Raw genomic sequence first — 15385 nt, forward strand, 5'->3', positions numbered from 1 at the left:
GCAGAAGACGGCGGCCACGGGCGGCGCCAGGTACGAGGCCCCTCCCCCCAGGTGTGCCCAGGTGTGCCCAGGTGTGCCCAGGTGTGCCCAGGTGTGCTCAGGTGTGCCCAGGTGTGCCCAGGTGTGCCCAGGTGCATCCCAGGTGTGCCCAGGTGTGCCCAGGTGTGCTCAGTTGTGCCCAGGTGTGCCCAGGTGTGCTCAGGTGTGCCCAGGTGTGCCCAGGTGTATCCCAATGGATCCCAAGTGCCCCCAGGTGCCCCCAGGTGTGCCCAGGTGTGTCCCAATGGATCCCAGGTGTGCCCAGGTGTGCCCAGGTGTGCCCAGGTGTGCCCAGGTGTGCCCAGGTGTATCCCAATGGATCCCAAGTGCCCCCAGGTGCCCCCAGGTGTGCCCAGGTGTGTCCCAATGGATCCCAGGTGTGCCCAGGTGTGCCCCAAACCCCTCCAGGTGTGCCCCAAACCCCTCCAGGTGTGCCCCAAACCCCTTTTAACCCCCCTCAGGTGTGCCCAGGTGTATTCCAGGTGCCCCAGGTGTGCCCCAAATCCATTTTAAACCCCACCCAGGTGTGCCCAGGTGTGCCCTAATGGATCCCAGGTGTGTCCCAATGCATCCCAGGTCTATCCCAGATGTGCCCAGGTGTGCCCAGGTGCATCCCAGGTCTATCCCAGGTGTGCCTAGGTGCCACCAGGTGTGCCCTAAAGCCACTTTAAACCCCCCCAGGTGTTTCCCAGGTGTGTCCCAATGGATCCCAGGTGCCCCCAGGTGTGCCCAGGTGTGCCCAGGTGTGCCCCAAACCCACTTTAACCCCCTCAGGTGTATCTCAGGTGTGCCCCAATGGATCCCAGGTGCCCCCAGGTGCCCCCAGGTGTGCCCAGGTGTATCCAGGTGTATCCAGGTGCCCCCAGGTGTATCTCAGGTGTATCCCAATGGATCCCACGTGTGCCCAGGTGTGCCCAGGTGTGCCCAGGTGCCCCCAGGTGCCCCCAGGTGTGCCCAGGTGCGCCCAGGTGCACTCACGGGCTCGTTGACGCGCGGCACGAACACGGCCAGGCAGAAGACGGCGGCCACGGGCGGCGCCAGGTACGAGGCCCCTCCCCCCAGGTGCCCCCAGGTGTGCCCAGGTGTGCCCAGGTGTGCCCAGGTGTGCCCAGGTGTGCCCAGGTGTATCTCAGGTGTGCCCAGGTGTTCCCAGGTGTGTCCCAATGGATCCTAGGTCTATCCCAGGTGTGCCTAAGTGCCACCAGGTGTGCCCAGGTGTGCCCAGGTGTGCCCCAAACCCCCTTTAAACCCCCTCAGGTGTATCCCAGGTGTGTCCCAATGGATTCCAGGTGTGCCCAGGGGTATCCCAGGTGTGCCCAGGTGCCCCCAGGTGTGCTCAGGTGTATCCCAGGTGTGCCCAGGTGTATCTCAGGTGTGCCCAGGTGTATCCCAGGTGCCCCCAGGTGTGCCCAGGTGTATCTCAGGTGTGCCCAGGTGTGCCCAGGTGTATCCCAGGTGTATCTCAGGTGTGCCCAGGTGTGCCCAGGTGTGTCCCAATGGATCCCAGGTCTATCCTAGGTGTGCCTAGGTGCCACCAGGTGTGCCCAGGTGTGCCCAGGTGTGCCCCAAACCCCCTTTAAGCCCCCCAGGTGTATCCCAGGTGTGCCCCAATGGATCCTAGCTGTGCCCAGGTGTGCCCAGGTGTATCCCAGCTGTGCCCAGGTGTGCCTAGGTGCCCCCAGGTGCGCCCAGGTGTGCCCAGGTCTATCCCAGGTGTGCCCAGGTGCCCCCAGGTGTGTCCCAATGGATCCCAGGTCTATCCTAGGTGTGCCCAGGTGCCCCCAGGTGTGCCCCAAACCCACTTTAACCCCCCTCAGGTGTATCTCAGGTGTATCCCAGGTGCCCCCAGGTGTGCCCAGGTGCGCCCAGGTGCACTCACGGGCTCGTTGACGCGCGGCACGAACACGGCCAGGCAGAAGACGGCGGCCACGGGCGGCGCCAGGTACGAGGCCCCTCCCCCCAGGTGTGCCCAGGTGTGCCCAGGTGTGCCCAGGTGTGCCCAGGTGTGCCCAGGTGTATCCCAATGGATCCCAGGTGTGCCCAGGTGTATCCCAGGTGTGCCCAGGTGTGCCCAGGTGTGCCCAGGTGTGTCCCAATGGATTCCAGGTCTATCCCAGGTGTGCCTAGGTGCCCCCAGGTGTGCCCAGGTGTGCCCAGGTGTGCCCAGGTGTGCCCAGGTGTGCCCAGGTGTGCCCAGGTGCACTCACGGGCTCGTTGACGCGCGGCACGAACACGGCCAGGCAGAAGACGGCGGCCACGGGCGGCGCCAGGTACGAGGCCAGCGCCTGCATGTAGTCGAAGAGCTGCCCCCCCCGCGCCGCCTCCACCACCGGCAGCCAGGCCAGGCTCAGCCCCACCATGGCCACCACCCACAGCCTGCACAGGTGAGGGACAGGTGAGGTCACCTGAGGTCACCTGGGGTCACCCCAAAAAAATTCGGGGTCGTTTGGAGGTCAGGAACCCCAAATTTGGGTCCTTCAAGGTCAATTTGGGTCCTTCAAGGTCACCTGGACACCAAAATTTGGGGGTTTTGGGGCACTTGAGAACCTCAAATTTGGGTCTCTCGAGGTCACCTGGACAGGTGAGGGACAGGTGAGGGACAGGTGAGGTCACCTGAGCTCACCCGGGGTCACCTGGGGTCACCCCAAAAAAATTCGGGGTCGTTTGGAGGTCAGGAACCCCAAATTTGGGTCCTTCAAGGTCACCTGGACACCAAAATTTGGGGGTTTGGGGCACTTGAGAACCTCAAATTTGGGATTCTTGAGGTCACCTGGACAGGTGAGGTCACCTGAGGTCACCTGAGGTCACCCCCAAAAAATTTGGGATCTCCAGGAGCTCCAGAACCCCAAATTTGGGTCCTTCAAGGTCAATTTGGGTCCTTCAAGGTCACCTGGGGCAGCGCCAGGCCAGGCTCAGCCCCACCATGGCCACCACCCACAGCCTGCACAGGTGAGACACAGGTGAGGTCACCTGAGGTCACCTAGGGTCACCTGGGGTCACCCCCAAAAAATTTGGGATCTCCAGGAGCTGCAGAACCCCAAATTTGGGTCCTTCAAGGTCACCTAGAGCCCAAATTTGGGAGCTGAGAACCTCAAATTTGGGATTCTCGAGGTCACCTGGACAGGTGAGGGACAGGTGAGGTCACCTGGGGTCACCTGGGGTCACCCCAAAAAAATTTGGGATCTCCAGGAGCTCCAGAACCCCAAATTTGGGTCCTTCAAGGTCAATTTGGGTCCTTCAAGGTCACCTGGACACCAAATTTGGGTCCTTCAAGGTCACCTGGGACAGCCCCAGGCCAGGCTCAGCCCCACCATGGCCACCACCCACAGCCTGCACAGGTGAGACACAGGTGAGGTCACCTGGGGTCACCTGGGGTCACCCCAAAAAAATTCGGGGTCGTTTGGAGGTCAGGAACCCCAAATTTGGGTCCTTCAAGGTCACCTGGACACCAAAATTTGGGGTTCTTGGGCACCAAAAATAGCCCAGATTTGGATTCTTGAGGTCACCTGGACAGGTGAGGTCACCTGAGGTCACCTGAGGTCACCTGAGGTCACCCCCAAAAAATTCGGGGTCGTTTGGAGGTCAGGAACCCCAAATTTGGGTCCTTCAAGGTCACCTGGACACCAAAATTTGGGGGTTTTGGGCACCAAAAATAGCCCAGATTTGGATTCATGAGGTCACCCGGACAGGTGAGGTCACCTGGGGTCACCTGAGGTCACCTGAGGTCACCCCAAAAAAATTCGGGGTCGTTTGGAGGTCAGGAACCCCAAATTTGGGTCCTTCAAGGTCAATTTGGGTCCTTCAAGGTCACCTGGGAGCCCAAATTTGGGGTCCCACCTGTGCCAGGTGACCTCACCTGAGCTCACCTGTCCCTCACCCGTGCCAGGTGTGCCCAGGTGTCCCCAGGTGTGCCCAGGTGTCCCCAGGTGTGTCCCCAGGTGTCCCCAGGTGTGTCCCCAGGTGTCCCCAGGTGTGTCCCAGGTGTCCCCAGGTGCCCCTCCCCCATTCCAGGTGTGTCCCAGGTGTGTTCCAGGTGTGTCCTCTCCCCCCTCCCAGGTGTGTCCCAGTTGTCCCCAGGTGTCCCCAGGTGTCCCCAGGTGTCCCCAGGTGTGTCCCCAGGTGTCCCCAGGTGTGTCCCCAGGTGTGTGCAAGATGTCCCCAGGTGTATCTCAGGTGTGTCCCAGGTGTGTCCCAGGTGTCCCCAGGTGCCCCTCCCCCATTCCAGGTGTGTCCCAGGTGTGTTCCAGGTGTGTCCTCTCCCCCCTCCCAGGTGTGTCCCAGTTGTCCCCAGGTGTGCCCAGGTGTGGCCCAGGTGCCCCTCCCCCCACCCAGGTGTGTCCCATCCCCCCATCCCATCTGTGACCCCACCCCCTCCCATCTGTAGCCCCGCCCACCTCCCATCTGTAGCCCCGCCCCCTCCCATCTGTAGCCCCGCCCCCTCCCATCTGTGACCCCTCCCCCATCCCATCTGTAGCCCCGCCCCCTCCCATCTGTAGCCTCGCCCCCTCCCATCTGTAGCCCCGCCCCCTCCTATCTGTAGCCCCGCCCATCCCAGCTCTAGCCCCGCCCCATCCCATCTGTGGCCCCGCCTCCTGACCTGCCGGCGATCAGGAGGTGCTGTGGCCCCGCCCCCATCCCACCTGTGGCCCCGCCCCCTCCCATCCGTAACCCCGCCCTATCCCATCTGTAGCCCCGCCCCTCCTATCTGTAGCGCCGCCCCATCCCATCTGTGGCCCCGCCCCCTCCCATCTGTGACCCCGCCCCCTCCCATCTGTGACCCCACCCCTCCCATCTGTAGCCCCGCCCCCATCTTTATCCCCGCCCCCTCTCGTCTGTAGCCCCGCCCCCTCCTATCTTTGGCCCCGCCCCCTGACCTGCCAGCGATCAGGAGGTACCTTGGCCCCGCCCCCATCCCAGCTGTGACCCCGCCCCCTCCCAGCCGTAGCCCCGCCCCCTCCCATCTTTTGCCCCGCCCCCTGACCTGCCGGCGATCAGGAGGTGCCGTGGCCCCGCCCCTGGGCGGAGCCTCCTGTAGACGTCGAGCGTGAAGAGCGCGGCCGAGCTGGCGAAGATGGAGGCCAGCGACGACATCAGCGCCGCCAGCACCACGGCCAGCATCAGCCCCCGCAGCCCTGGGGGCGTTAATTAATGAGTTCATTAATTAACCGCTAATTAATGATCATTAACGCAAAAAACCCGGCAGAAATCGGCGAAAAAACGGCGAAAATCGGCCCAAAAACGGCCCAAAAATGGAATTATTAGCCCCAAAAATGGAATTATTAGGGCCTAAAATTGAGTTATTAGCCGCAATTAATTAATTATTCACTAATTAATGATAATTAATGGAGAAAACCCGGCCAAAATCGGCCCAAAAATGGAATTATTAGCCCCAAAATCAGAATTATTAGCCCCAAAATCAGAATTATTAGCCCAAAAAATGGAATTATTAGGGCCTAAAATGGAATTATTAGGGCCTAAACTGGAGTTATTAGGCGCAATTAGCCTCAATTCATTAATTAATCACTAATTAATAATAATTAATGGGGAAATAACGACGAAAATTGGTGAAAAAACTGCCAAAATCGGCCCAAAAATGGAATTATTAGCCTCAAAATCGGAATTATTAGGGCTAATAATTCAATTATTAGGGCCTAAAATGGAGTTATTAACTGCAATTAGCCTCAATTTAATAATTAATCACTAATTAATAATAATTAATGGGGAAAAACCGGCGAAAATCGGTGAAAAAACGGCCAAAATAGGCCCAAAAATGGAATTATTAGCCCCAAAAATGGAATTATTAGGGCCTAAAATGGAGTTATTAGCCGCGATTCATTAATTAATCACTAATTAATAATAATTGATAATAATTAATGGGGAAAAACCAACGAAAATTGGTGAAAAAACAGCCAAAATCGGCCCAAAAATGGAATTATTAGCCTCAAAATCGGAATTATTAGCCCCAAAAATGGAATTATTAGGGCTAATAATGGAATTATTAGGGCCTAAAATTGAGTAATTAGCAGCAATTAGCCGCGATTCATTAATTAATCACTAATTAATAATAATTAATGGGGGCAAAACGGCGAAAATTGAGAAAAAATGGCCAAAATCGGCCCAAACACGGAATTATTAGCCCCAAAAATGGAATTATTAGGGCTAATAATTCAGTTATTAGGCCCTAAAATGGAGTTATTAGCCGCAATTAGCCTCAATTCATTAATTAATCACTAATTAATAATAATTAATGGGGAAATAACGACGAAAATCGGTGAAAAAACGGCCGAAATCGGCCCAGAAATTGAATTATTAGCCCCAAAATCGGAATTATTAGGGCTAATAATTCAGTTATTAGGGCCTAAAATGAAGTAATTAGCCACAATTCATTAATTAATCACTAATTAATAATAATTAAAGGGGAAATAACAACGAAAATCGGTGAAAAAACGGCCAAAATCAGCCCAAAAATGGAATTATTAGCCCAAAAATGGAATTATTAGCACCAAAATCGGAATTATTAGGGCTAATAATTCAGTTATTAGGGCCTAAAATGGAGTTATTAGCCGCGATTAGCCAAAATTCATTAATTAATCACTAATTAATAATAATTAATGGGGGAAAAACGGCGAAAATTGGCCCAAAAATGGAATTATTAGCCCCAAAAATGGAATTATTAGCCCCAAAATCGGAATTATTAGGACTAATAATTCAGTTATTAGGCCCTAAAATGGAGTTATTAGCCGCAATTACCCGAAATTCATTAATTAATCACTAATTAATAATAATTAATGGGGGCAAAACGGCAAAAATGGGTGAAAAAACGGCCAAAATCGGCCCAAACACGGAATTATTAGCCCCAAAAATGGAATTATTAGGGCTAATAATTCAGTTATTAGGGCCTAAAATGGAGTTATTAGCCGCAATTAGCCGAAATTCATTAATTAATCACTAATTAATAATAATTAATGGGGAAATAACAACGAAAAATGGTGAAAAAACGGCCAAAATCGGCCCAAAAATGGAATTATTAGCCCCAAAATCGGAATTATTAGGGCTAATAATTCAGTTATTAGGGCCTAAAATGGAGTTATTAGCCGCAATTAGCCAAAATTCATTAATTAATCACTAATTAATAATAATTAATGGGGGAAAAACGGCGAAAATTGGCCCAAAAATGGAATTATTAGCCCCAAAAATGGAATTATTAGCCCCAAAATCGGAATTATTAGGGCTAATAATTCAGTTATTAGGCCCTAAAATGGAGTTATTAGCCGCAATTAGCCGAAATTCATTAATTAATCACTAATTAATAATAATTAATGGGGGAAAAACGGCGAAAATCGGTGAAAAAACAGCCAAAATCGGCCCAAAAATGGAATTTTTAGCCCCAAAAATGGAATTATTAGGGCTAATAATGGAATTATTAGGGCCTAAAATTGAGTAATTAGCAGCAATTAGCCGCGATTTATTAATTAATCACTAATTAATAATAATTAATGGGGAAATAACGACGAAAATCGGTGAAAAAACGGCCAAAATCGGCCCAAACATGGAATTATTAGCCCCAAAATCGGAATTATTAGCCCTAATAATTAGGATTATTAGACAGTTATTACTCCTAATAACCCGTCATTAGCCAGAAATAATTATTAGTCGTTAATTAATAATTAATAAATGGGAAATCCCGGCAAAAATTGGTTAAAAAATGGAATTATCAGCCCCAAAAATTGAGTTATTAGCGCTAATAATTAGGATTATTAGCCATTTATTAGTCCTAATAACCCGTGATTAGCCACTAATAATAATTAGTCGTTAATTAATTAATAATTAATGGGGGAAAATGGAAAAAATCGAGAAAGAATGGCAAAAATTGGCCCAAAAATGGAATTATTAGCCCTCATAATTAGGATTATTAGACAGTTATTAGTCCTAATAACCCGTGATTAGCCACTAATAATAATTAGTCGTTAATTAATTAATAATTAATGGGGGAAATCCGTGAAAAAATGGCAAAAATCGGCAAAAAAATGGAATTATTAGCCCTAATAATTAGGATTATTAGCCCGTTATTAGCCACTAATAAATCATTAATAATCACTAATAAATCTCTAATAACTCATTGATAATCACTAATAATTAATTAATTAGCACTAATGAATTACCGGGGGGCAGCAGGCTGAGCACCAGTCTGGGATAGGCCGCCATTAATAACCACTAATAAATCATTAATAAATCATTAATAAATCATTAATAATCACTAATAATTCATTAATAATCAGTGATAACTCATTAATAATCACTAATAATTAATTAATTAGCGGTAATTAATTACCAGGGGGCAGCAGGCTGAGCACCAGTCTGGGATAGGCCGCCATTAATAACCACTAATAAATCACTAATAAATCATTAATAACTCATTAATAATCACTAATAACTCATTAATAATCATTGATAGCTCATTAATAATCACTAATAATTAATTAATTAGCGCTAATTAATTACCGGGGGGCAGCAGGCTGAGCACCAGTCTGGGATAGGCCGCCATTAATAACCACTAATAAATCATTAATAAATCATTAATAAATCATTAATAATCGCTGATAACTCAGTAATAATCACTGCTAACTCATTAATAATCATTAATAATTAGCTAATAAACGCTAATTAATTACCGGGGGGCAGCAGGCTGAGCACCAGTCTGGGATAGGCCGCCATTAATAACCACTAATAAATCATTAATAAATCATTAATAAATCATTAATAATCGCTAATAACTCATTAATAATCACTGCTAACTCATTGATAATCACTAATAATTAATTAATTAGCGGTAATTAATTACCGGGGGGCAGCAGGCTGAGCACCAGTCTGGGATAGGCCGCCATTAATAACCACTAATAAATCATTAATAAATCATTATTAAATCATGAATAATCATTGATAACTCATTAATAATCACTGAAAACTCATTAATAATCATTAATTATTAATTAATTAGCGGTAATTAATTACCGGGGGGCAGCAGGCTGAGCACCAGTCTGGGATAGGCCGCCATTAATAACCACTAATAAATCATTAATAAATCATTAATAATCACTAATAACTCAATAATAATCACTGATAGCTCATTAATAATCATTAATAATTAACTAATTAACGGTAATTAATTACCGGGGGGCAGCAGGCTGAGCACCAGTCTGGGATAGGCCGCCATTAATAACCACTAATAAATCATTAATAAATCATTAATAAATCATGAATAATCACTAATAACTCATTAATAATCACTGATAACTCATTAATAATCACTAATAATTAATTAATTAGCAGTAATTAATTACCGGGGGGCACCAGGCTGAGCACCAGTCTGCGATAGTCCGCCATTAATAACCATTAATAAATCATTAATAAATCATTAATAAATCATTAATAATCACTGATAACTCATTAATAATCACTGCTAACTCATTGATAATCACTAATAATTAATTAATTAACAGTAATTAATTACCGGGGGGCAGCAGGCTGAGCACCAGTCTGGGATAGGCCGCCATTAATAACCACTAATAAATCATTAATAAATCATTAATAAATCATTAATAATCACTAATAACTCATTAATAATCACTGATAATTCATTAATAATCACTAATAATTAGCTAATTAGCGGTAATTAATTACCGGGGGGCAGCAGGCTGAGCACCAGTCTGGGATAGGCCACGTTGGAGCAGCCGAGGGCGGAGCCGCAGGCCCGGGAGCAGCCCTGGGGGTCAGCGCAGCCGACGACCTCTGCGGGACCAGTACGGACCAGTATAGACCAGTATGGACCAGTATGGACCAGTATGGACCAGTACGGACCAGTATGGACCAGTATGGACCAGTATGGACCAGTACGGACCAGTATGGACCAGTATGGACCAGTATGGACCAGTACGGACCAGTATGGACCAGTATGGACCAGTATGGACCAGTACGGACCAGTATGGACCAGTATGGACCAGTATGGACCAGTACGGACCAGTATGGACCAGTATGGACCAGTATGGACCAGTACGGACCAGTATGGACCAGTATGGACCAGTATGGACCAGTACGGACCAGTATGGACCAGTATAAACCAGTATGGACCAGTATGGACCAGTATGGACCAGTATGGACCAGTATAGACCAGTATGGACCAGTATGGACCAGTATAAACCAGTATAAACCAGTATGGACCAGTATGGACCAGTATAAACCAGTATGGACCGGTATGGACCAGTATGGACCAGTATGGAGCGGTATGGACCAGTATGGACCAGTACGGACCAGTATAAACCAGTATGGACCAGTATGGACCAGTACAGACCGGTATGGACCAGTATAAAGCAGTATGGACCAGTATGGACCAGTATGGACCAGTATAAACCAGTACGGACCAGTATAAACCAGTATGGACCAGAACGGATCAGTATGGACCAGTATAAACCAGTACGGACCGGTATGGGCCAGTATAAACCAGTATGGACCAGTATGGACCGGTACGGACCGGTATAAACCAGTACGGACCAGTATGGACCAGTATGGACCAGTATGGACCAGTATAAACCAGTATGGACCAGTATAAACCAGTATGGACCAGTATAAACCAGTATGGACCAGTATGGACCAGTATAAACCAGTATAAACCAGTATGGACCAGTATGGACCAGTATAAACCAGTATAAACCAGTATGGACCAGTATGGACCAGTATGGACCAGTATGGACCAGTATGGACCAGTATGGACCGGTATAAACCAGTATGGACCAGTATGGACCAGTAGGGACCAGTATAAACCAGTATGGACCAGTATGGAGCAGTATGGACCGGTATGGACCAGAATGGACCAGTATGGACCAGTATGGACCAGTATGGACCAGTATGGATCACTATAAACCAGTATGGACCAGTATGGAGCGGTATGGACCAGTATAAACCAGTATGGACCAGTATAAACCAGTATGGACCAGTATGGACCGGTATGGACCGGTATGGACCAGTATAAACCAGTATGTACTGGTATGGACCGGTATGGAGCAGTATGGACCAGTACGGACCAGTACAGACCGGTATAAACCAGTATGGACCGGTATAAACCAGTATGGACCGGTATAAACCAGTATGAACCAGTATGGACCAGTACGGACCAGTATGGACCAGTATGGACCAGTATGGACCAGTATGGACCAGTATGGACCAGTATGGACCAGTATGGACCAGTATGGACCAGTACAGACCAGTATGGACCAGTATGGGCTGGTATGGACCAGTATGGACCAGTATGGAGCAGTATGGACCAGTATAAACCAATATGGACCAGTATAAACCAGTACGGACCAGTATAAACCAGTACGGACCAGTATGGACCAGTATGGAGCAGTATAAACCAGTACGGACCAGTATGGACCAGTATGGACTGGTGCAAACCAGTATGGACCAGTAAAAACCAGTATAAACCAGTATGGACCAGTATGGAGCAGTATAAACCAGTATGGACCAGTATGGACCAGTATGGACTGGTATACACCAGTATGGACCAGTATAAACCAGTATGGACCGGTATAGACCAGTATGGACCGGTATGGACCAGTATAAACCAGTACGGACCAGTATGGACCAGTATGGACCGGTATGGAGCAGTATGGACCAGTATAAACCAGTATGGACCGGTATGGACCGGTATGGACCAGTACGGACCGGTATAAACCAGTATGGACCAGTATAAACCAGTATGAACCAGTATGGACCGGTATGGACCGGTATAAACCAGTATGGACCAGTATGGACCAGTATAGACCGGTATGGACCGGTATAAACCAGTATGGACCGGTATAAACCAGTACGGACCGGTATGGACCAGTATGGACCGGTATAAACCAGTATAAACCAGTACGGACCGGTATGGACCAGTATAAACCACTATGGACCAGTATGGAGCAGTATGGACCAGTATAAACCAGTATGGACCAGTACAGACCAGTATGGACTTATATGGACCAGTATGGACCAGTATGAAACAGTATGGACCGGTATGGACCAGTATAAACCAGTGTGGACCGGTATGGACCAGTACGGACCAGTACAGACTGGTATGGACCAGTATGGACCAGTATGGACCAGTATGGACCAGTATAAACCAGTATGGACCAGTATGGAGCAGTATAAACCAGTATGGTCTGGTATAAACCAGTATGGACCAGTATGGACCAGCATAAACCGGTATGGACCAGTACAGACCAGTATAAACCAGTACAGACCAGTAGGCACCAGGAGCTGGCCATACAGGGGCGCCATCTTGGGCGGCCATCTTAGATCCCTTCTCTGGCGGCCATTTTGGGCGGCCATCTTGGAAACCCCAATGCAGGCGGCCATATTGGATAACTCCCTTAAACTTGATATTAACCAGTATAAACCAGTATAAACCAGTATAAACCAGTATGGACCAATGTCTGTCTATACTGGGGCACCATCTTGGGCTGCCAACTTAGATCTGGTGCGTAGCAGCCATTTTGGGCAGCCATCTTGGAAACCCCAATTCAGGCGGCCATATTGGATAACCCCCTTAAATCCCATATAACCCAGTATAAACCAGTATAAACCAGTATAAACCAGTATAAACCAGTATGGACTAATGTCTCAGTATAACCAGGTGCCATCTTGGGTGGCCATCTTAGATCTGGTGTGGAGCAGCCATTTTGGGCGGCCATCTTGGAAACCCCAATGCAGGCGGCCATATTGGATAACTCCCTTAAATCCAATATAAACCAGTATAAACCAGTATAAACCAGTATAAACCAGTATAAACCAGTATGGACCAATGTCTGTCTATACTGGGGCAGCATCTTGGGCAGCCATCTTAGATCTGGTGTGCAGCAGCCATTTTGGGCGGCCATCTTGTAAACCCCAATGCAGGCGGCCATATTGGATAAACCCCTTAAATCCCATATAAACCAGTATAAACCAGTATAAACCAGTATAAACCAGTATAAACCAGTATGGACTAATGGCTCAGTATAAGCAGGTGCCATCTTGGGCGGCCATCTTAGATCTGGTGTGGAGCAGCCATTTTGGGTGGCCATCTTGGAAACCCCAATGCAGGCCGCCATATTGGATAACTCCCTTAAATCCCATATAAACCAGTATAAACCAGTATAAACCAGTATAAACCAGTATAAACCAGTATAAACCAGTATGGACTTATGTCTCAGTATAACCAGGTGCCATCTTGGGCGGCCATCTTAGATCTGGTGTGGAGCAGCCATTTTGGGCGGCCATCTTGTAAACCCCAATGCAGGCGGCCATATTGGATAACCCCCTTAAATCCCATATAAACCAGTATAAACCAGTATAAACCAGTATAAACCAGTATGGACCAATGTCTGTCTATACTGGGGCAGCATCTTGGGCAGCCATCTTAGATTTGGTGTATAGCAGCCATTTTGGGCGGCCATCTTGGTAACTCCAATGCAGGCGGCCATATTGGATAACTTCCTTAAATCCCATATAAACCAGTATAAACCAGTATAAACCAGTATAAACCAGTATAAACCAGTAATGGCTCACTTTAAGGGGGTGCCATCTTGGGTGGCCATCTTAGATCTGGTGTGTGGCAGCCATTTTGGATGGCCATCTTGTAAACTCCAATGCAGGCGGCCATATTGGATAACCCCCTTAAATCCCATATAAACCAGTATAAACCAGTATAAACCAGTATAAACCAGTATAAACCACTATGGACCAATGTCTCAGTATAACCAGGTGCCATCTTGGGCGGCCATCTTAGATCTGGTGTGGAGCAGCCATTTTGGGTGGCCATCTTGGAAACCCCAATGCAGGCGGCCATCTTGGATAACTCCCTTAATATAAACCAGTATAAACCAGTATAAACCAGTATAAACCAGTATAAACCAGTATAAACCAGTAATGGCTCACTAAAAGGGGGTGCCATCTTGGGCGGCCATCTTAGATCCCTTCTCTGGCAGCCATTTTGGGCGGCCATCTTGTAAACCCCAATGCAGGCGGCCATATTGCATAACCTTATTAAATTCCATATAAACCAGTATAAACCAGTATAAACCAGTATAAACCAGTATAAACCAGTATGGACCAATGGCTCACTCTAAGAGGGTGCCATCCTGGGCGGCCATCTTAGATCTGGTGCGTCGCAGCCATTTTGGGCGACCATCTTGTAAACCCCACTGCAGGCGGCCATCTTGGATAACTCCCTTAAATCCAATATAAACCAGTATAAACCAGTATAAACCAGTATAAACCAGTAGGAGTCTGACCCGGGAAGAGGACGCGGGCGGCCATGCCGGGCAGCACCATCAGGAACATGGGCAGCACCTTGAGGTAGCCGCAGACGACGCAGCCGGCGCGGACGTGGGTGAGGGAGCGGCCGGCCAGGCAGCGCTGCACGATCACCTGCGGGGGAGGGGCCCGCACCAGTATAAACCAGTTAGGGACCAGTTCCGGACTGGTGGGACCGGTTCCAGACCGGTTACAGACTGGTTGTCCCAGTTATAGACCGGTTATCCCAGTTATAGAGCAGTTATCCCAGTTATAGACCAGTAATCCCAGTTCCAGCCCAGTTATCCCAGTTACAGACCAGTTATCCCAGTTACAGCCCAGTACTCCCTCCCAGTCCCTCCCACTATAACCCAGTCCATTCCCAGTCCCTCCCAGTATAACCCAGTCCCTCCCAGTATAACCCAGTATAAACCAGTCCCTCCCAGTATAACTCAGTCCATTCCCTCCCAGTATAACCCAGTATAACCCACTCCCTCCCAGTATAACCCAGTCCCTCCCAGTATAACCCAGTCCATTCCCAGTCCCTCCCAGTATAACCCAGTCCCTCCCAGTATAACCCAGTATAACCCAGTCCCTTCCAGTATAACCCAGTCCATTCCCAGTCCCTCCCAGTATAACCCAGTGCCCCCATTCCCAGGTTTAGACCATTCCCGGTACAAACCAGTACAAACCAGTCCCACCTGGTCGGTGCACCAGTACCAGGCCGAGATGATGCCCAGCCCCAGCACCAGCCCGGGATCATTCCCAGTCACTCCCAGTATAAACCAGTCCATTCTCAGTATATCCCATTCCATTCCCAGTATATCCCAGTATAACCCAGTCCCTCCCAGTCCCTCCCAGTACAAACCAGTATAAACCAGTCCCACCTGGTCGGTGCACCAGTACCAGGCCGAGATGATGCCCAGCCCCAGCACCAGCCCGGGATCATTCCCAGTCACTCCCAGTGTAACCCAGTGTAACCCAGTCCCTCCCAGTCAATTCCCGGTATATCCCAGTCCATTCCCAGTCCCTCCCA

General features: G+C 48.8%; 1 protein-coding gene across 1 annotated transcript in view; it reads right to left on the reverse strand.

The window, feature by feature from the left end:
• The window catches only part of LOC311164706 (sodium/glucose cotransporter 2-like), a gene marked incomplete at both ends in the record, with an annotated part of 55933 nt that overhangs the window by 25495 nt on the left and 15053 nt on the right, over positions 1-15385 (reverse strand). Inside the window, 6 exons of the mRNA XM_084224269.1 lie at positions 1018-1084; positions 2314-2415; positions 5009-5171; positions 9721-9828; positions 14349-14484; positions 15051-15098. Coding sequence (XP_084080395.1) covers positions 1018-1084; positions 2314-2415; positions 5009-5171; positions 9721-9828; positions 14349-14484; positions 15051-15098 — 624 coding nt within the window. The remainder of the gene's footprint in view (positions 1-1017; positions 1085-2313; positions 2416-5008; positions 5172-9720; positions 9829-14348; positions 14485-15050; positions 15099-15385) is intronic.

The sequence above is a fragment of the Fringilla coelebs genome (genome assembly GCF_963513975.1).
Source record: "Fringilla coelebs genome assembly, chromosome: 35".
Classification (NCBI taxonomy): domain Eukaryota; kingdom Metazoa; phylum Chordata; class Aves; order Passeriformes; family Fringillidae; genus Fringilla; species Fringilla coelebs.